We start from the raw sequence: 21302 nt of genomic DNA, 5'->3' as shown, positions 1-21302 counted from the left end.
ATACATGTTTTTCAGAAATATTTATTAAACTGTTAAAATGATTTACTGCCCAACCAAAAAAAAAAAATTAACCAACCCAAAAAATGTCAGTGATCCTGCACTTGGCAGGCAGGATTGTTACACCCCTAACCTGCCAGCATCCTGGCCCCTTTTCTAAAAGCAGATTTTCCTTGAATATTGACAAACCATACACGACAGATCTTCAGATCTTTACAAACGCTTCCCTCTGCGCCGTCCCTCCCGATGGCACCTGGGGTGTGTGAATGCAGCATTGCAAACATGAGAACGAGTGGTTAATGCCAGCAGGTCAGGAGGAGCTATGAGGGGTTGAGGTAATGCTGCAGAGATGTGGGGAAGGCTGTCCTGCCTCCTGCAGTTGTTGGTGCTGGCTGCAGAGCTGGCCCGACAGAGCCCTGGGCTGCGCTGCACCAGGCCTGGAGATTTCCTTTGTGCTGCACCGGCTTAGGTTGGGTCTGTGAAGCTCCATTATCCCAGCTCATTGCTCTCAGCTGATTTCCAAAAGGATCTGCTTACTCAGGCCCATGTCCCTGCATTGTTCCTGCTCACTGCATCCCTTCTGAATGAGCCACACGACTGAACTGTGCTCGGGACAGACTCAGTGGGGTCATCCACAATTTAACTGCCTGGTGTGACTGTACTGCACTTCTTGTTTTCTTAGATGGAAGTGAAGACAGATCTTGGCAATTTAAGTATCATTAAATTAAGACACTCCCCCCATTTAAGGGTTGCTTTTCAGAGGAGGGGGGCAGTGCTGCCGTTTGAAGGATGTTACCAAAACATAACCAGGCAAAAACACATCTACCCCATACCCACGTTGGACTCTGATCACCATGTCCCATATAAGGCCACATGTCCCCCCTGCCCCGAGCTGCAGTGACACGGGGGCACAGTGAACACTTTCCCTACCTAGAACACACAGAAGGTCCACGTTGGAACGAAGCAGTTACAGCCAGGAGCAGGACAGCACATGGTCCACCACTGCAAGGAGAGGTTTTACTGCCAGGGTTTTACTACAGATGCTGCTCACACACATTAAAAATCCACTCTTGGATCACCCTGTAATAAAAACAACTGGTCTGCACGAAGCCCTCTGGAGGCCTTTGAGAGTTCCTCCTACACTCAGTACCTGGAGCAGTTGGAGCTTTGCTCCAGCCTGAGCTGTATTTCTGTCCTTGGTGCCACTCCTGAGAGTGGTGCAGCAGCAGGGGGTGTGGTGCCAACAGCAGCTCCCAGCCCCTGGCACTGAGCTGCTCATGCAGAAGCTGCCCATGGCCCTGCTGGCACGAGATCCTCCCCACGAGCAGTGGTTTCCAGCATGGACCTCCCCAGCCCACGGCCAAGGCCACAGAGACACCTCAGCCCTGTCCTCACACGGAGCCATGGATACATGCTCCCTCTCCCTCCTGGTCAGGCTCCTCGTGGAGTGTGTGGAGCAGAGGTGGGGAGTGCACTGGCACTGGGTGTCCACAGCACTGACGCTGTGAGGTTTTAGTGCTGGAAGGACAACCTCGGTCAGGCCCGGGGTCTCACCAGCTCAGCTGCAAAGCAGATCCAGCCCCAGCCCCTGGGGTCAGCTGCTGGGCTGCTGCTGGCAAGTTCAGCCCTGTAACAGGGGCTACCCAGACATCTGCCACCACCAGAGCAGCTTCACACACAGAATTCATCTGCTCTGCCCACGTAGTGTTTAGTCAAGAGAAAAGGCTGGGGTCATGTCTAGGTCAGTGAAATAGTTCACATCAGCCAGCTGAGGATGTGTTTCCCTCTGAAGCTGGGCAGTCTTGCCTAGACAGGAAACTGAAGTGTGACTTAATTAAAAACCTGTCTGTGGGAAAGATCTAATTCTTTTACAGCAGCTGCCTGCTACACTGTGAGGAAGTCCCTGGTAAGAAGGGAAAAAATTCAAGAGTTAGGATTCCTCCCTGTAAGCAATTTGTTTTCCATTAATACTGCAGAACACAAGGCACGCTCACCTCACACATGGGCTCTTCATGCTGTAGGCACTATAAGCACAAGGGAAATGTACACTCACTGTCCCTCTCGAGGCTACTCCAGTTATCACTGTGTCAGGTGGATTTCCAAGGGGTGACTCTGCAAGATGCCGATGCCAGCGGCACTGACAGGACACAGCAGAGCTGTGGGCTGCCACCAAGGGCGTCCAGCTGTCATATCCCTCTTGAAAAAATTCTTACAGAAATAAAAAGCAAACAACCAGTAGTGTTAACAAACAGGGTAGAAGAGTCTTTGCCCTGTACTAGATATACACTGCAAACAAACTTCTAATAATGGCACAGGTCCTTTTTTGGTTTAAAGAAGCTTGTGTTACTGTAGTTAATGCATGAAGAAGATCATAGACTTGTTATTCAGCACAAAACAAGTCATCTAGAAGCTTCCATGTCCCAGGGTGTCAGCAACTGTTACTACAAAGCTTGGGTTCCTGTTTGCAGCAAACAGTCACCAAGTGAACAGTGAGGGATCCCTTTTGGAGAGTCTGAAATAACCCCCGAGGTGTGCAAGGCAAGTAAAAGTGACGAGCTGCCGCGATGCTTTACAGAAGCTTCTTGTTACGGGACTGTCGAGATCTACTGCAGCAAACCAAACACCTCAGGGGTTTAGTCACAGGTGTTGCAGGGCTTCTTGTCCTTGTTCCATGTAGGAGTCATCTCTGTTTGAATGTGACCATTCTCCAAAAGTTTCCTGGAAGTGGACATTTTTCTGTGACGCCTGCATACGTTTTTTATCACGAGAGAAGAAACTAAACCTTCCGGGAAGGGAGGAGTGAGGGAGGGAGGGAAAAGAAAGAACAGTGTTTACCATCCTGAAAGCACTTCAAACACCCACCCCAGTACACAGCACAACAAAACACCGAGCAGAAAACTCTGTTTGCATCTGCAGAAAACCAAGGCAGAGCGGCCTGATGGGAGTGCATGTCAGAACGTTGTTAGGGATGGAGTCATTGCAATCTCAAGCAGTTTGGCTACGGAAGCTTCAGATAAGCTCTAAATGCTGTTGACTCTACAAGGTGCAGGTATCATTTAGATGTGGGTTTCCCCTTCCCCAGCCCTCAGGTAACGAAGCCACACGATCCAGGTTAGTTTCTTGGCATAAGTAAAGTGGTATCTTTGGCATTAAATCTGTCTATTTTACCACAAAGCAGAAATAGAATTCTTTTTAAGGTTGTCAGCAGGGAAGTTCACAAGATAAGAAAATAAGTCTCCACATTTTTTCACAGTGTAGAGGTTTTGATACATAGACTTGATTCCTGCAAAAAGGAATGAATAAATGCACCTATGTGCACGAGAGTTTGCAGGATGAAGGCTCTAAACAAATGCACACGAGTGTGCACGTCATTTCCTGTCACACAGCTTGGGTGCTCTAAGATAATGACGTACATGAACCAACAGCCATTTAATACACGTAAAAAATATAGCTGGAAAAATCCTTAGTATTGTTTTATTTGTATGGGATGAAGTTACTGGATTAGGCAAATTCAATGTTCGTTGTGGGTTCAGTACAAGAGGTGTTAGTGCAGTGTTTAGGCCTGCTGAGAAATGCAAAAGTTGTGGTTCCAGCTACCAAAGGACTGAGTTGGCCGTGGATCCCTTTGGTCTCAGTGCTGGGTGGGCTTCAGGAGGTGAAGATTGTTTTGCCTGCAGTGTAGCAAGTGTCACACAGCTGTGATCCAGGACAGGAACTGCTAAGTGCTACCCAGTAAGAGATCGTGCCAGTAGAACCTCAGCTTTGTCGGGGGCTGGAATATTGGTCAGGGCATAAACCTGACCCTGAGTCCACGCTCACCTTCCTCAGCATTCTCCCAAATCCCACTCTCCCTTCATCCCCCTCAGCACCACGATCCCAGCCCTCCCAGCTGCCTTGTGCAGAGCAGGGAGTTCGACCTTCCATGTCTCTCAATACACAGGAAGCTGGATGATAATCACTGAGAATATTAAGAATAATACTTCTTGTTTAGAAAGGGCAATAAACCACTACACAAGTTAAATGCACGTAAAAAACAGTGCCAGCAGAACTTGAACTTTTGCATTTCCTGGCTTCAAAGGTGCAGCCTTAATAGTGAAATAAGTATTTTGCACTTAATTAGCCTCATATTTTTCTAGCACCTTCATCACAGGAGCTCATGAGTTCACACACATATACTGAGTATTTTCAGGGCCAGAGCCAGCTCCAGCTGATAAAAGGAGTGTTTAGTGACCGAGCCTTTCTACAGAGCACATTTGGTCCTGCCTGCTCAGGGTTACTGTCTGGAAGCTCACACAAAGGACTGCTGTGTTTATACAGTCAGTTTCAAAGCTCAGTAATTTTTCACTTTATCGGGAAATTAAGCAGGAGAAAAAGAAGTTCGTAAATCTCTAAAGGGTTCAGCTTTTTAAATTCCTTCTGAAACAATGAAAATTGTTATTATGGCTAGAAAATTCTCATGGAGGATATTTGGACAAAGCCTGTCTATGTGGAGAGGAAACTGCTTCATTGCTGTAAATATAAAGATTGCTAAAGCAGCAGTTCTAATGCAAAGAGACTGAATTAACAATTATCAGTATGTCTTCCAGGGAGAGCCAAGAACTGGATGACAGAATTGATTATGAAGAGTTTACACTCTATTCCAAAATACATAATTAGAGACAAAATATACATGGCATAGATAGAAAGACATGAAAGCAACAGCCTGTAATTAACAGTGGAAATTAATGTGGAAATCAGCCTCTCCATTCTGTAACTCTAACTAATGATTGTAACAAATTATTAGAAACGAGTTTCTCAAAGAGCACTGGTGAGAACTGTGAATAGCCTTGCTTAGGAAGCAGAATTAACAGATGCTGGTTAAAACTGCATATTGCACCGATTTTCCAAGGAATAATGATTGGTTTAGCGTGGCAACATTAAGGCAAAAGGTGATAACATGTCAGTTTGAGGATGAGCATGGAGGACTGGGATAAGTAATGACACTGACTGGTCATTCTGATTGGCACTTTGATCCTCTGGGATCCCACTGGCAGCCAGGAGAATGCAACCAGCAGTGCTTGTTAACACGGGGTCATGCAAGAGGAAACCACAGTACCAAACATTTAAAAAAAATTCCTACAAGGGACACAAGTCTTCTTATTGGCTGCAATGTGGGATCGTCTGGAATCAATCCAGCTGCTACCATGGGCATTATGGCTGTAAAGATCCTGGTCAGGAAAGTACAGACACAGAAGAGATAAGACTGGAGCAAGGGAAAGAAAAGGCATTCCATTAAAAAGAAAAGAGGCAAACATGATACACGGGGTTACTTTGAATTACAACACAGGACACATTACAGGGAGAGGGGGATCTGCATCACCCAAGACAGCTCTCCTCAGTGAAAAACTCTTGTTCAGAAAAACCAGTTATTGTAGCAGTTTCAATTGCTTTTGGATTTCTAAAAGATACCACTTTCCTGTTGTGAGGCAGCCTGCAACCTGGGTTGGATTTCATGAAGGTATGACCACCTCTAGCAATGCAGAGCAGAGTGCACATTTTTGTTCCAAGAGACAAACAGGCACAGACACAATGAAATGAAGGATGAAGGTGTGTGTTAAGAAATACAAAACAGGACTCTGCTGTGACTACTGGATATTGGCACAGGGTTAGAGAGGACCAGCATTACAGTTAAAGATTCCACAAGGGTTACAGTTGATATTTTCAAGTTAAAAACCAGTATTGCAGGTGAATTCTTGAAATAACCTCCTAAGAAACTCCGTGGTTAAAGGGCCTGTGTGTCTGTTCCAAAGGAACCTGTGTTACTTCTCATGCAGAAAGATGCCAACTGCAGGCAGCTGAATGCTTTTGGGAAACCTTGCAGCTGCTCTGGCAGGAGCACTTTGGAGCTGGCTCGCAGCAGGACGGGTTCTTTGTGAGGATTCAGCACTTCCACTGAGCATTAGCCAATGCATGCAGCACAGAGGCTGAGAGAGCCGAGTGCTCTGTGCCCAGCCAGCCCCACACAGCCCTGCCAGCACACCTCCAGCCATACCTGCAACACCCTCTGTCTGTCTAAGGATTCTCCTCACAGGTTCTCCCTTGTGCCAAATATTTTTTTGAACTGTGGACTAATGTCAATTAAAGATTAAGTTGAAATCACGAGAGACATTTCACTTGTGACCAAATGCAGCTCTCCCCAGCTCACTAACTGCTGTTCTGAGATTAAAACTGGAAACAAACGGGCAAGCACTGTTGGATCGTTAGCAGCAGCCAGGATTTCTATTTTTGTGCAACATGGCACATCCTGAGCTGCAGAACTGACAGACACACCAGCTTTTGTAGACTGCAAGAATAGGAAGAAAACTCCTGGCTGCTTGAGGCATGACATCAGTGACAAACAAGCACGTAGTCTTAAGGAGAAAACAAAAGGGTGTTTTCTGCTCCAAACAGAGGGAGCATTTTTAATCCTTGGACTTTTCCTCCTCAGTAAAGCCTCCTGGTTACATTATTTCATTAAAACTCTGTCATGTGATGTGGGAGAGACAAATGTTCGAGTCAGGCAGTCTGAGATGAGAACTCAGTTTGCCCCAAACGTGCCAATCCAGAAAAAATGCTGATTTCTGTAGCTTCTGTTTTCCTTTCATTATGGACTTGCAGCACTGAATCACCTCAGCACATCTTGGATGGCACAGGCTACACATCCACATGGCTCATTCCCTCAGACTCTGTTTGGTGAAGGGAAAAAGGGCACATTGCACAGGCAAGCATAAAACTTCCCTTGAGAGGGCTCCTATTTTTGTACTTCAGCTTTTGGTTTAATCAGGAGGAAAAGTCTGAAAGAGAGGGAAAAGCAACCCCACTTTCATCTGTAAAGGCACTCTGCATGCAGAGAGCAGCACTGCAAGTTTTCATCACATCACTGGGTACAGAGTTCATGTGCCAGGGTGTTCCCCAGGCAGCCAGAAGGACCCTGGAGAGGGAGAAGGGAGCTCTGGAGACACCTCACAGCAGGCAGGGACTGGGGCAGGAGTGTCTTGGGACAGGACAGAAGCTACACTGGCTTCTCTGGTTTGCCCAGCAGTGACATTTCCTGACTTTTTAAAGCCCAACTACAAGTCCAGTGTTCACAGCACACAGAGAGGGAAGGAGGGAAGGAAAATAAAACCCCACCAGAGAAATACTATCCAGACAGGCTGCAAGAATGAGACAAACCTGAAAACTGTTACCATCCTTCAGCTTACTCAGGTGGACAGTTTTCTATTCCCTTATTTAATATGATGGCTAAGTGGAGAGAGAGAGCAGAGTGAAACCTGGGGACAGAGCATGACATCTAAAAGAAGTAATTTCAGCTTAGGCAGAGTCAAAACTAATACCTCACCAACATGTGCTCTGCCTTACAACCTCTATTTACATTTTTATGCTGCCTTCACTTCATCAAAGGCAGCATTTCAAATCAAACATGGAAGCTGCACAATACAAAGTGTGTGAGCTGAAACCAGCCATTCCCTACAAGAGAATTAGCTTTAAAAAACTCTAAAAGAAATGTAAAAGCAACTTTACAGTGAAGATCTTGTGCGACACAGTATCATCATCATCATCACTACAGTCACAGAATGAAAACTGAAATCCAAACTCAAAGTGTATTTTCTAGTCATGTGAGAGGAAGGTTTCTCTCAGCACAGGCAGAAAGTTGCAGTCTACTGCAAATAATCAACAGTGCCCTCCTGACTTCATGGTGTTTTGGGTCAGTTCAGATCTTCCTATGGAATTTACTCTCACAGGGCTGCTGCTGTTACTAAACAAGGACTGAAGGTTGTGGACATGGGGACAGGATGGAAGAACTCTTTCTATGGAAACAACTGTTCCAAAATCACTTATGCAGTTTAAAAAGTTAAGCTTCCGGTATCACAAAAATCCAAAGAGTTGCTATGAGATTAGGAGACTTAATTTGGAATAAATACATTTACAGGAGGGAGTTTTCAACAGAGAAAAGGGCTGGCCAACACAGTGATTTTATAATTAAGTGATACTCTAGTAACAGCACATCTCTGGCAGTAAGTTTTGGTTCCAACAGCAGCATTACTATTTCAGAAAAAGGTGGGGTTCTTTTAGCCAAGCAAGTGCCCATCCTCTCAGCAGCAAATTTGCTCAGCAAACAGAAGGGTTTTGTGCTGCCCACATAGTGCAAGTCAGGGTCTAAAGGCTTCAGTCAACAGGGAAATGGGCACAGTGAGGTCATGGAAAAATGATAATCCAAGGCTGAAAGTTGTCCCAGACCTAGGCAAAAGTTTTGGCCAAAACCAACTGTTGTTTCACATCTGCCAAGTGCTCATTCAGTGTCTCTCTCATACACAGTAGCAATGTGGTTATCTGAATTTTTGAAGTCTTTAAAGTTGTCCTGTGCATAAGAAACATTTGGTATTTACAGACTATACCCAGTATGCTTAGTAAAAATGCTACTTACAGTCGTTTGATTCCAGATTCAGGCTGAGTTGAGGGTTTTGGCTGAATTATGGGTGTCGGCTGTGGGGATCTAGTTTCTTCTTCCATTTCCTCACTTGAAAGAAAGAAAAGATAATTAATGTTCTCCTCCCAAGCCATGGAAGCACTTTGAGATCTACAATTCAATCTGAGGTAGCATTGTTGATGAAGGAATGCAAAAAGATCTGTTCAAAACCCATTCAAATCAATTGAAGATTTTTGATCAACCAAGGATCAGCAGCAGGAACTGGGTCTCCATTCAATATTTTCTTCCCATTGTGACAAGGAGAGGGAGAAGAGGAATGGATTAAATAAAAGGTCTAGAATTTTCATTTTAGACCCACTTCTATCCTCATTTTTGAAGTTCAAATGTATTAAATGTTTGTAATCTTTCTAGAATTCAGGGCAGGCCTGGGAGTTAGGGAAGGACAAGTTTAAGGTATGGGGTTCCAACTGAGGCTGCACTCCTGCAGTCTCTGCACAAGCATTTGCAGAAACACGAACTTGGACAGAACTTCAGAGCACATTTATTGTTTCTACACCTGCCCTGTGGCTCCCTGAGAATATCATCCAACAGGAGAGGAGACGTAACCCACCTTTTGTAATATAAAAGCTCCTCTTGAAGCAAAAACACTCGAGATTTCAGTTCGTTCCTCTCGTGAAGGACATCCCGGAGCTCCTGCAGGGTGAATCTCGGGCGATTGGGATCTTTTAAGTCCATTGCCATCTTTTCTGACTCAGAGAGACAATCATCATTGTTTGGTTCTGCCTAAGGAGTGAAATGTGGGCTTTAAATTCACCGTCCAATTCAAATGTCCAACTTTTGATAAGTCAGTTTTAGGAATTCATATTTTTAACAAAGTTAAAGTAATGTTTTAAATCAAACATCAGTGTTTTATCTAAACACTGAAAAAATGGCATGGTAAAGGTCATACAGTTCCTTCCAGTTCCCCCCATAAAGAAGTGTCTTCTAATGTAAACATACAGTGATGAAAAATCACAAGGTTCTGGGAAGGGTACTTGGAACTGGGATTCTGAAAAGCAGCTCCAAGCCTTAAGAGGCAGGATTTATAACAATACAAATAAATGCAGGACACTCTGTTCCAGGAAAATACATTTGAAATGTAGCAGAGTCCATTTGAAATGTGATGCTTTTTGCAAGGACTGATAAAGGCCAGCACATGAAATCAGAGCTGCCAGCAGCCAGGTCAGCCACTCGCCCTCGTGGGAGGATGCAGAGAGCAGAGTCTCAGAGCTCCTGTGTGGCAGTGACAGCTTGCTGGGATACAAGCTTGAAATTTGAGGAGTTTAGAAGTGAAATTCCTACACAGTCCATTTCTTGTAATCCTGACTCTACCCTCTTCTAAGCTCCTGTGTTTGTGAAATGGTTTTGCAATACACTGATCCATGGTTTCAGGCTGAACTTGGCTAAGGCTGGTGCAAGGTGAATTTTGGGTAAATTTCAGTGCCTGTCCTGCAGGGATGAGGCAGAAAAGTGATGCTCACTTGGGCACAGTTTGATCACCCTTTTAATCCAAACACATTCCTTTGCACAAACTACATGAAATAAAAATTCATTCAACCTAACAAGAGGTTCAAAGGAAATTACCCAAACACTTTTCCTCCTCTTCAGCCCCTAGGCACAGGTCTGAGCTGGTGTCTCTTCTTTTGGTTGTGCATTTGTCCCATATCTCTGCCCAAAGAAGCTATTCTTGCTAGATTTGGCTCAAATCAGCAAAGACTGAGCAGCCTGTACCCGATGCAAATGTCCTTGACTGAGGCCAACAAGCAATGTCCATTCTGGAGCACGCAGCTATTCCAGCTTTCTGCTTGCCACTGCAATTCCCGTGTGAGCAGTGTCCTGGCAGAGGGAGCAGGGACGGCTCTCGTTAGAAGAGGCACCATTGCCATGGAACTGATGAGTTAGAGAGAGGTGAAGAATGCATCCTTTCTCTGCAGACACTGAGGACACTTTCACTCCTGCTGGCTCCAGGCCTGGGCTCCCCAGCCCTGTTTACAAAGCTGGGTGTCCTGGCTGAATTAACAGCAATGAAATAATCCTTTTCATTATTAATACAGTGTTTGCCCAACTCAGCAGTGACATGTTAACACAACACTGGCTGTCACATTCCCAGGGGACCAAGGTACCCCGTCAGCACTTGTCTCTGCTTTTTGATGTGTATTCCTGCCTGTTGCCAGTGAAATGGATGTTTCACTGGGTGTTCCACTCTCTGCTGCAGTCTGTCAGGCATTTACACCGTGGAGCTCTTACCAATGCATCAAGCTGAACAGCTCTGTGTGATTGAGCTCCTCTAAGTTCTTAAATATCATGACACCCCTTATTACATTTCCTACTCTGCTAAGAGCATCATTAGGAGAGGGAAATGCAGTACATTTGCTTCAGGAATAAACAAGTAATGTCACAGGCACAAAGGAAAATACTAGGAGCCATAAAGAGGACTAAGGGGTCAACAGATCAGTGCATCTTTTTCTCAGGAAGCTCCCCTCAAATTTGCATTCCTGCTGCTCTGATCTCAGCCCAGCTCCATTTGCAGACTGTCACTTTGCCTGTTCTGCAAGAACCTGACTCTGCCAGCAGGAACGTTTGCTTTTCATGAACATCTGTGCTCACAACACTTCACTGCACAAATTCTAAATAGGAAGCAAAAGCAGAAATAAGGCCAAAGTTAGTTCCTCTAAAAAGTGCCTTGAAATATTTATATGTTGATTTGGTAGCACTTAACCAGCTTAATCCTGACTGATCTGAAGTGCCATCAGAACTGCAGGGACCAGGTGTGCAGAGCTCTGCCCCAACTCAGGGACCACTTCTGGCAGTTTCTGTTCCACTGTGGTTCAGCTGCCAGCATCACCCCCATGCACCCCTGTGACCCATCTGGCCTTGAATATTTGCAGATCTGGCAAAGCTGAAGCTACTGTTGACTGTTTGTCTTTGGAAAAGCCAGACCTTCCATTGTTTGGTTTGTTTTCCTGTGGGGGAAGGGGTAGGTGTGTACAAAGAAAACGAAGCAAACTCGCTACCACAATTCTGCCAAAACACAAAGAGGTACTTGGTATGAAGCCCAAAGCTTTTTAAAAGGCTGTTTAAAAAGTGATCCAAAGTGCCTCTTACCTTTACTTCCTCCCCATTTTGGCTGGCCTGGCTGTCCTCACCCTGCAGCTTTTCTCTGAGCTTGCCCAGCTCTGCTCTCAGGTTGCCCATCTCCTGCTCCTTGGTTTGCAGGTACGCTTCCAGCTCCACCTTCTGCTCGATCAGCGCCTTCCCCTGGGCCTCAACCACCGTGATCCGGTGCCGCAGGTCGTGGTTAATTTTCATCAACCTGTTCTGCTGCTGCTGAAGCTGCAAAACATCCATGCAAGAGCTCAGTGTCCATTCAGCCATGAGCCATCATGGCCCAGTCCCAAACATCCTCTTGAAGAAGTGGGTTCCCACTGCATTTAATCTGAAAAATTCCCCCCCCCTCCTCACCCCCAGATTAGTTTTTCTAGTATCTAATTATCTACTACAGTTTCAGTCACCCAAATTTAATTGATTTCTAGAGTAAATTCCCCTAGCACAGGGAGTTTTTCAGATAAAAGCAAATCCATCACTTCGGATATTAATTCAAGGATAGGGTGGCTTATGGGATTCTGAATCAAATCTTAACCCAGGGGAGAAGAAAGACAAGACAGAGGAATCCTCAGTGTTGAGTTTATAAGTACTTTGCTTTGAGCTCCAGGGCTCTCTCCTAAGGCAGGATGTGACCTGCTGGGTGTGTGTGGACCCAACTCGAAATGCTGCAGCACCTGCCAGAGGCACTTGGGCAGAGCAGAGATCACTTAGGCCTGGCCTTACCAGCACTAGGAAGGTCCCATGGCCTAAGGACATGAGGCAGTGTGAGGAATGGGAAGCAAAATATGGGTAAGGAGGTCATTCCACAGAAAGTGCCAAATCTCGTGTCAGGCCCAGAGTCACAGTGGAGTGTGTGACTCATCTGAACAGGCCTGGGCTGAGCAGTGCCCTTCTCATGCAGAGATGATCCACATTCCATCCCTGGTGTGGGACTGCACTGAAGCCTGACCATTCTGGACACTCCACAGCTCTGCTGGACACTTCAGCTGCAGGATTATTAATCCAGCACTATTTATATTTTCTATATTAACTTCAAACTCAAAACCAGGCTATGGAGGTGTGGATGAGAAAGAAGAGAAATAGGAAGACCCAGAACCACTTACAGCCTCTACATCCTCATTTTTAAGTCCAAGTTCCCGGTCCTTTGCCCTGATTTCATCCCTCTGTTTATCTACCACTTCCTTCAGTTTCTTCATGACTTGCCGCTCTCTCTCTGACATCCCTGGTTAAAAAAAGAACACAGAACACAAACTAAGGACAGTCAGGAGCTGCTGAGGCTGAGAACAATAACAGTGAGAAATATTTAAGTAGCTTCTGGAAGTTGCCTGCTGGTAGAATGACAGAGATGCTTTAGAGGTTACCTCAAGGGTAACAGAAAACACTGATGACAGAATCCACTCCATAAAGCCACTGCAAAGAGACTCCTTAAAAAAGGAACTGACAGTCCTCAGAAACATTTCTAACAGTGAGTGACACTGCTCCATCTTGCTGCCTTAGTAGTTTTACATCAATGTTCACACCGTGCCCCAGGGAGCTTGGTTATCTGTGTGATTATCTCTGGAATCAGCTGGCCAAGGCCTTGTGAAAATTGTAAAAAATATGGTCTGGATCTTCAGTAAGATGTAAACAACATACGACTGTTGTGGATTGCATCTGGATCCAAACCAGCTGAGAAGACTGATTTTTAGTTGAAATCCAGTTTTTGAACTAGATTGGTTTTTAGTTGAAATCCAGTTTTGTGTTTGGTGAAAAGAAGATGAAACAAGACCTTCAGAGGGTACCCCCGCCCTGAATGCAGAACCAAAATTTAGTCTGAATTATGGTCACATATTTTCTCCTCATTTTTTGCCACCCTTTTCCCATCCTATTGTGTGGTAATTCATATTTAGAGTAACTGTACTTGAGAGAAGAATACTTGATAGCATTTCATTGGTGAAAGGAGTTTGGAACATTGCCAAGAATCCAACACCAATCTTGTCTGAAAATAAAGAAAGGGTTAGATTAACCTTAAACCTGACCAATTAATCATTAGGAAATGTCATAAACCACAGGAAGCATTCTTCTATTTGCCATTACAGAGATAACTTGGATCTGGCACTGCAGTGATGGACTCTTGAGAGCAGATACAGAGCAGAGGTTTTACCTTGGTGAGATGATGCATCTCCTGCCCTGACCTTCCCTGAGATTGGCAGTTTGATGGTCCTGAGCTATCACATGAAATCACGTTGCACAGCATCCTTGAAGATGAAAACCCTGCAAGCAGGGCAGTGTGTGGCTCCCCTGGCCAAAGCCCAGCCCAAGCAGGAGCTCAAATCCAGGGTCTGCTGCTAACTCCATTCATTTTGGCAAAGTACTTTGTGATGTGGGTCTTCAGCTTCTTCCATTTACGAACTGCAAGTGGTGCTAATTCACTCCCCACTCTGGGCTGGCTGGAAAGCTGCTTCCTTTTCAATATTAAAGCAGCTCCCACATCAGAAATATTCTCTGTATGCATCAAATGTATCCAGCCAGGAAAGACTCTACTTTCTAACATCAGCTCAGACTTCCCGATTTTGTTCTTCCCTCATCACAGAAATCCAGAGTTGTTCCCACAAGAGAAATTAACTGCATGTCTGTAGGAACTCCAGCTCACAGGTCAGCTACAGAATGAACTGATGGATAGTGGAGTAGAGCAGGACAAAGCTCAGAGAAGGAAAGGGAGTAACTGGTGGATGTGCACTCCAGCACAGCTGTGGACTCCCATGCAGGGAGTGGACCAGAGCAAACAGGGGAACAGCAGCTCCAGTCCTCAGTGCTAAAGGACCAGAGCTGTGCTACTGCAGAGAACAGGGAACTGCTCTGCTGGGAAAAGGACTGGTGGCCATGGCTGGCCAGGAATTTGGTTCACAGGACGTGTTCCTGTCAAACCCCAGAAAAGAACTGTCAGTGACATGGTGTTCACATTCTAGGGTTACTTTCTCACCCCTTTTAATTCTGTGGTACATTTGCCTGCTCTATTTCTGGACCCTGGTTTTTATCAGCTCTATGCTGCTCTGGGTTCTAGTTTTTCACAGGATAATTTTAATTCTTTGCTGTGGTACCAGCTCAAACCCACCAGGGAGAACAAGTGTCACAAACATAAACTGCTGCTTAACTGTTCTAAAAGATCCACATTCCTCTCTCACAACACAGGTCTGGTACTTCTCTGCACCCAAAAACTTCACTGCAGGATCCTAGATCCACTCACAGCAGCCAACCTTGGGGCTGGGGCCTGAAACACCAGCTGTATTTAAAACCAAAAGGATCTAAAACTTTGCCTTGAAGTAGAGGGACTGCAGTGAAACTTTAGAGTGATGGTATCACCCAGAAGGAGGTAATGAATGCAGCTGTATCCATTAGTACTTGTGAGATGCTTTGAGATCTCTAGATAGCAGGTGCTATTTAAAGAAAAAATACCATTCAGTGCTGACTACTTTTCTTCCTACTGTGCTCATTTTTTTTCACTAACATTTGGTGAACCTAAAAAGCTTCAATTGTGTGCACAGATCACTACAATTTTTATTTCAGGAAGTAGGTGGGGGGAAGGAAAGGTGGGGAGTTTAGTGAAACAGCCACATCTCCTTCCATTTCTTCAGGCACTGGGAAAGAGGAGAGGGAAATCACTAAGTGCCCTAAATGTAAAATAATTATCTCTAAATGGTTCAAACTCTAATAAATGCAAGATCTTAAATGGCACACCCAGCCAGCTTCCCCAGGCACATCCTATGAGCAGCTTCCTGTGGTTTGCTGTGATCCTGGCATTGTCCCAGCAAGAGAATGGAAAGCAGCTGGAGGGGAGGACACCGAAAAAAGAAAGAAAAGAAACTAGAAAAAAAAAAAAAAGAAAAAAAAGAATATTCTTTATGTTTAGTGATCTGTTCTGTGCTGTGTCCATACAACATCTGTCACCACAGACCAAGTGCCAGGCAGAGCCTGTGGCACTGCACCATTACCTAAATACTCAGAACAAGTTCAGTGCCCCTTTTGAAGGGAACTGTAGGTCCTGCAGCACAGGAGGGTCACACAAGTGCTGCCATCCTGCTGCCTGTCCCTTACCACAGCCAGGCTGGGACAGCAGCTCCCCTGCAGTGGCACAGCAGCCTGCTGGTCCTGTTTGACACACTTGGGTCAAGTTTGCATGTGGCATTTTCCTGGGATATTCCAATCAGTCAGCACCATCAAGTTTCAAGCAGTGCTGCATTTGGGCTTGGGAGGAGTCACTTTAATGGGTGTTACAGGCTCATCTTTAACCCCTCCCTTGTGTTTTGAGTTCTGCTGTCGCAGGTCCTTCCCACAGGAGCCCTGCTCTGCTCAGACTGCACAGAACACTCCTGTTTGCACAGGACTGCCTCTGCCTCACCCACAAACACTTCACACTCAAGCGAGGCTCTGAGAATTAACTGGCAGGATTGACTCTCGAGGTCTTGCACACCCAGATCAGTGGCCTCTGTTGCCTGTGTTAAAAAACCCCTCTCACTGTGTGGTGAGTAAGCAGTGAGCTGCTGATCCCCGGGGCCAGCGCTGAGGGGAGATGTGATCACAGTGCTGAACCGTGCTCAGACATCAGTCCAAATTAGTCCAGCTAACACAGGATTGAGCTTGACATGCTGCCTCTTTGGACTCTACATCAGAGTCTACAAAGGACAGAGACTGAAAAAGAGCAGCAGAACTGCTTTCTGACACTATCCAAACAAGTCACTTGAGGCAAATCTATCCCTGCTCATTAATGACAATATGTCCTAAAAGAAAAAGTCAGGTTTGATATAATAGAGCCAAATAATTAAATGGGGTTGATATAAATTAAAATATTTCACTTAAACTGAATATTTTGGCCAAAGAATATCAGTGATCTCAGATTCTAAGCTCTGGAATGGGCTTATGGGTTTTGTTTGTGTTGTCATACATGGGTAGACACAGTAAAAATAACAAGAAAAGCACGTCTGGCATTTGCTTGGCTGGCTGGATGTGAAGAGTATGGCTATATTTAAATACAAGCACATGAGCTGCAGCGAGCTAGATAGCCACTGGAAGGGAAAAAAAGAAGGGAAAAAAAAAAGAAAACAAAGGGGAAGCTGGTTCTTTATAACACCATGTCAGTCTTCATGGCCCATGACTCATTGCTGCCATTCTGAATTTTGCATGGAGTTTGTCAGCCTGATGTTGAGCTACTTCTTTGTCACTAATTGACTCCTAATTTGAAAGAATTGCATTTGTTTTAAAAAGTATCTTGAGAGGGTTAACAATTTTTACTTTTTGAAGGTTTCATTATGCTCTTCCCCAGTGCAAGTGAGCAGCACTGAGCCTTGGGGAGAGAGTAAGTGCAACTTCCACAGTGTGGGACAGAGTTTCATCCACCTCCAGCAAAATAAGAACCCAAACAAGAGATAGACCAAAAGGTTTATCTAGACTTGACTTCCAGAGATGCTTCTCAGCCAAACAAAAAGTTGGTTTTCTTTCCCTCATTCCTCTACCTCTTATCATGTCTTCAGTGTCATCATGTATTCAGAGATTTTCTATTTATGTTAAAAAAAAACCAAACAAACAAGCAAGCCTTCAAAACCCAGATCTGAAGTAATCTACAGGGAAAACTGCACCAGAATATCCAGTCAAAATATTTTGATAAAGTATTGCTTTTTGTAACAAAGCAAGGACTGAATTTGAAGTAGCAAACTTGCCTTCGTGCTTCTGAAATTCCTCTTCTGTGAAATTAATGTCTTTGTGAGACAAGTTTGTCATCAGTTGTTTATTCTCCTCCTGCAGCTGTGCAATTTGGGTAAGAAGATCCTGTGCTTCCCCTCTCCAGACATCCTCCACCAGTTCTAATTCCTATAGGGTAGATCAGGACAATACATTTATATTTTAAAACATGTTAAAAGTCTTTGACTGGACAACTAACAGATCAAACTAGTAATGATCCTACTGATTCTTATGGAAAACAATTAAATGAGACTACTTTGAGTTTCTTAGAAGATATCTGCTTTTCTAATGCCACCACCAGGAAACAGCCACCACAGTCCCCTTTGCTACATGCTGAATGTAGCAAACTTGTTGAATGTGGAATGTACCTGAGGGGATCATTCCTGATGCAAAGCAAGTTACCCAAAGGATGGCTCCTCGTACCCTGCTGTGCCGTGAGGACCAGATTAAGGGGGTTGTGTTGGACAAACAACCAAACACCAGCACCAGTTCCCTCCAGCACCCCCGGAGGCAGCTGCAAAGCTGTTAGAGAGCCCCCAGACCATCCTACAGCAGGGCCAGGAACTCAGGGTGGACATGCTCCTTCTGACAGAACAGCCTGGCCTAAATTCCTGTTATGAAACACAAGTGTAAACTGATGAGTGTGTGATCCAGTGCAGCAAAGGCAGAGCTCCTGGTGCACACGATGAACACAAGTGCTGCTTCCTATGTAAATCGTTCTGCTGGAATGTCCTCAGTGGTGTCTGTGCTAGTGCAGCCAGGCCAGCCAAAACAGCTCCCATTTGTTGGGACACTCTGTGTCAAGAGCAGCTGTCACCAATCCTCATGAAGGTCAAGTCAGGACAAAAAGTAAAAAGTCCTTAAGGAAAACAGTTGTATTTAGAACCTTGCTTGTTCCAAAAGCTTCTCTGTATATCTCACTTCTGCAGTGGGGGGCATTCCCTGCTCCATTTTCACTTATGTTCTTCAGACAAAAAGCTGCATGCAGATCCCTGGAGCAAGGCTGAGTCACTGCTGACTTTCACATCCATCCTACCTAACAACAAAACACATTCACACAACAACCCAGCCAAGCACAGCTCGAGGCTAAAATAAGCTCTGCTGAGAGATTAAAGGATAGCTCTCTGCTTTGCATGTATGCTCTGATAATGGGAAGTCATGTTCCTGATGACTTTTGGGTCCAAATGCCATTCTAGTCCAGCATTTATTACCCTATTGCTGCTAAAAGTGTTGCAGAAAACATTAGGTGGCAAAGAATAATAAATAGCAAAGGTGTGGTAAGCTACACAGACAACTATTGAAAAGGAAAGAAAATCTCATTAATCACCTATTTTACTTGAAACTCTTTATCTTGAGAGAAAAGTAAATCTGTAATGAAATGGATATTTCCAAAAACCTGGACTATTTACAGTGATGCTGCCTGTTACAACTCTGTAGCTAAAATAACGCAGTGACCTATTTTAGCAATAAACCAGCACATTCATCACTTACAAGCATATTGATAAAACCAAAATAGAATGCTCACAAACCCCAAACAATCTAAACTTATATCATTTATATGTGGCTGCACTGTAAACACACAACCGTCCCAAGGTTTGCCTAGGCAAACTTTGTCATTTATTGCTACTGAGGAGCCCAATGAATTGGAGCAGAAATTAACTTCTGAATCCTCATTAGTGGAAGTACCAGACAGGGAGGCACATCCACGGGCCAGGCAGTGCCAGCCAGCTCAGGAAGCCTCAGGCAGTGAGTGCTGAGCCAGGTTTACAAGCAAAACAGATTCACACATAAAGTTTAAGTGCTGAAATCTCATAAACTGATGCTTGCAAGGACCACTAAAAGCTTTCCTGGGTGGTTTTTTTTAGAGGGTTTGAGGTCAAAAACTGTTTCTCAGTATCTGATTTTTTCTGCTTATCAGCACCTGTCCTGTGAAAGAGTCTTCAAACCCTCACATTGGAACAGGGAAGATGAGAGACCACAGTTCTGTAGGGACCTGGTGCACTGGGAACCAGCTTGATTAAAAAAAAATAAAAGGTATGTATCATACAGTTTATTTTCCTGTTAAAATCTGTTTAGAGTGAAGTAAATTGTTTAAACACTCCCTGAGCCACTTCATGACCCTCAGAGAAGCTGAGAGAGCAGAGGTGGTTGACTGGCAGGGAGATCAGCTGACATATTTAGGAAACTTTTTAACACTTACAAGAACTTCAGAAACATCTCCACAGAACAACTTGTACAATGACACTGGGTCAGTTCAGTATCTGCTTCACCCACAGCCTTTGGTAAATATCCAACATATTTGTATCTGTTCTCTAGACCTTCTTTTTTCATACTCTTTTTTCATACAGACTTACAAAGGCTTTGTACATTTGTACAAGGTCTTTTACTTTCCTTTTTGGAGACATTGCTCTGAAACTTCCTCTGCAAAATGTTTCAGGGTTTATCCTGGACTTTCCAGATGCTAGGTGAAAGTCCTTTAGCTGACTCTTTTTAAAATATAAAACTGGGATTTATCCAGTTAAGCCAAATCTTGAAGTTTGGGTTCTCTCTTCCAGAATCCCCTGTCTCCTGTTTATCCTGATTCTCTGTGTGGAATCAGGAATGGCATGAGGCAGCAGTGATGATTTAGCATAGTCATTTACCAGAAGAACCATTTCTTATATCAGTTCTCTGGATGGTTTGAAGAGTGGATCTGCCACTTTTACTGCAGTAACTGGAGCGTGCTGTCCTGCACTAAGAGGCTAACAGGGTATGGGAAATGCTCTCTGCCTTGGGCTTTAATGGGAGTGGGGTCAGGGAACACTACAACCACCCCAAAACAAGCCAAGGGACAACTTGCCATCAGAGGATGGAACAGCAATCTGGCAGCGTGCTCTTCCCTACTCTTCAGCTCTAACTCTGTTCTGAAATCACTTGGTTCTCCATCTCTCTCCTATGACTTGTCTAACCCGAAGTCTGTTCCAGGAAAACTAGACTGCTAAATCATTCCCAGCTCCGGAGAGGAAAGTGTATTCTTGTCAGTGACCTTTCCTGGCCCAGCAGGAAGCAGCACTATCCTCTCGTCAGGAGAGGGGATGGAGCAGGAGCCCTAATCGGCCAGACACAGGGGAAGGAAATGCAGTGACTGGGGAAGGGGTGGAGAAAGGGAAGGAGGGAGGAAACTTCCAGGAGGGAAGGAAACAAAAAACAACAACACGCCCAAAGCCTCAGCGACGCTAAGGCAGCATCCGCGCAGAGCCCGTGAGCCCGCCCGGGCTGTACCGCACGCGTGCCCCGCCCGCTCCCACGGCCCCGCGGCATCCCGGCCCGCACACCGGCGTCGCTCTTTGTTTTCCCGGCGGCGGCGGGGGGAGAACGGCGGCGGGCGAGCCGGAGCCCGACTTCCCCCAGAGCGGCTGCGGCAGGCGGGGGCAGCCCTGCCCCGCCGCGTCCCCCCGCTCCCCGCCCGCACCTTCTGGTGCTTCCTCTCCTTCTCGATGCGGTCCATCCTCTCCAGGCGCAGGCGGTCGAGCTCCAGGCGCAGCTCCTCCATCTCGGGGTTGATGTGGTTGCGGCTCACCAGCACCTCCAGGATCTCCAGCACCCGCACCACCTTGGGCATGAGGCGGGCGATGGCCTCGCAGCCGTGCTGATCGATCACCCGCTCAAACTCCTGCCCCACGGCCGAGGCGATGTCGTACACGTCCATGACCGTCAGCTCCGCCGCGTTCTTCTCCAGGGCGGGCGGCGCCCCGCCGCCGCCGCCGTCCATGGCTCGCCCGGCCCCGCGGCGCCCGCATAGGCGGCGGCGGGGCGCGCTCCGGGCGGGGCGGTCCCCGTGCGGCCGCTCCCGCTGCCCCGCGCCCGGCCCGCAGCCCCCGGCAACTCCCGCGAACTCCGGGGCGGCTCGGCCGGGGGTGTTTAAACTTGGCCGGGCGGTGCCGGGGGAGCGGCGGCGGGAGGCGGGCGCGGCGTCCCCGCCACCACCGCCCCGCCGCCCGCGGCCAATGCCCGGCGCAGG

General features: G+C 46.0%; 1 protein-coding gene across 2 annotated transcripts; it reads right to left on the bottom strand.

The window, feature by feature from the left end:
* Position 1: 1 nt before the first annotated feature.
* On the bottom strand, positions 2–21192 carry RILPL1 (Rab interacting lysosomal protein like 1). Of its 2 annotated transcripts, XM_053959925.1 has the most exons (8): positions 20754–21192; positions 17281–17431; positions 12691–12809; positions 11588–11815; positions 9054–9226; positions 8441–8533; positions 5117–5204; positions 2691–2779 (listed from the first exon to the last, which is right to left on the bottom strand). In XM_053959925.1, the coding sequence occupies exons 1-8, from the start codon at positions 21051–21053 to the stop codon at positions 2774–2776; spliced, it is 1158 nt and encodes a 385-aa protein (XP_053815900.1). In that variant the 5' UTR covers positions 21054–21192; the 3' UTR covers positions 2691–2773. The 2 variants fall into 2 exon arrangements, with proteins under 2 accessions (XP_053815899.1, XP_053815900.1); XM_053959924.1 differs by lacking the exon at positions 5117–5204 and having other exon boundaries at positions 2–2779; positions 20754–21187.
* Between the last annotated feature and the right edge of the window lie 110 nt (positions 21193–21302).

The sequence above is a fragment of the Vidua chalybeata genome, chromosome 18 (genome assembly GCF_026979565.1).
Source record: "Vidua chalybeata isolate OUT-0048 chromosome 18, bVidCha1 merged haplotype, whole genome shotgun sequence".
Taxonomy (NCBI): Eukaryota; Metazoa; Chordata; class Aves; order Passeriformes; family Viduidae; genus Vidua; species Vidua chalybeata.
Note: the sequence above shows the minus strand (reverse complement) of the source record. Positions and strands in the feature narration are given on the sequence as shown.

What these genes read in the sequence shown, in the direction of transcription:
- RILPL1 (XM_053959924.1), bottom strand. Translation starts at nt 21,053, where the DNA reads ATGGACGGCGGCGGCGGCGGGGCGCCGCCCGCCCTGGAGAAGAACGCG. An exon ending in GGAATTTCAGAAGCACGAAG is followed by an intron (nt 12,810 to 17,280) that starts GCAAGTTTGCTA and finishes TTTTTTAACCAG; the next exon opens with GGATGTCAGAGAGAGAGCGG. An exon ending in AAAATGAGGATGTAGAGGCT is followed by an intron (nt 11,816 to 12,690) that starts GTAAGTGGTTCT and finishes GATGTTTTGCAG; the next exon opens with CTTCAGCAGCAGCAGAACAG.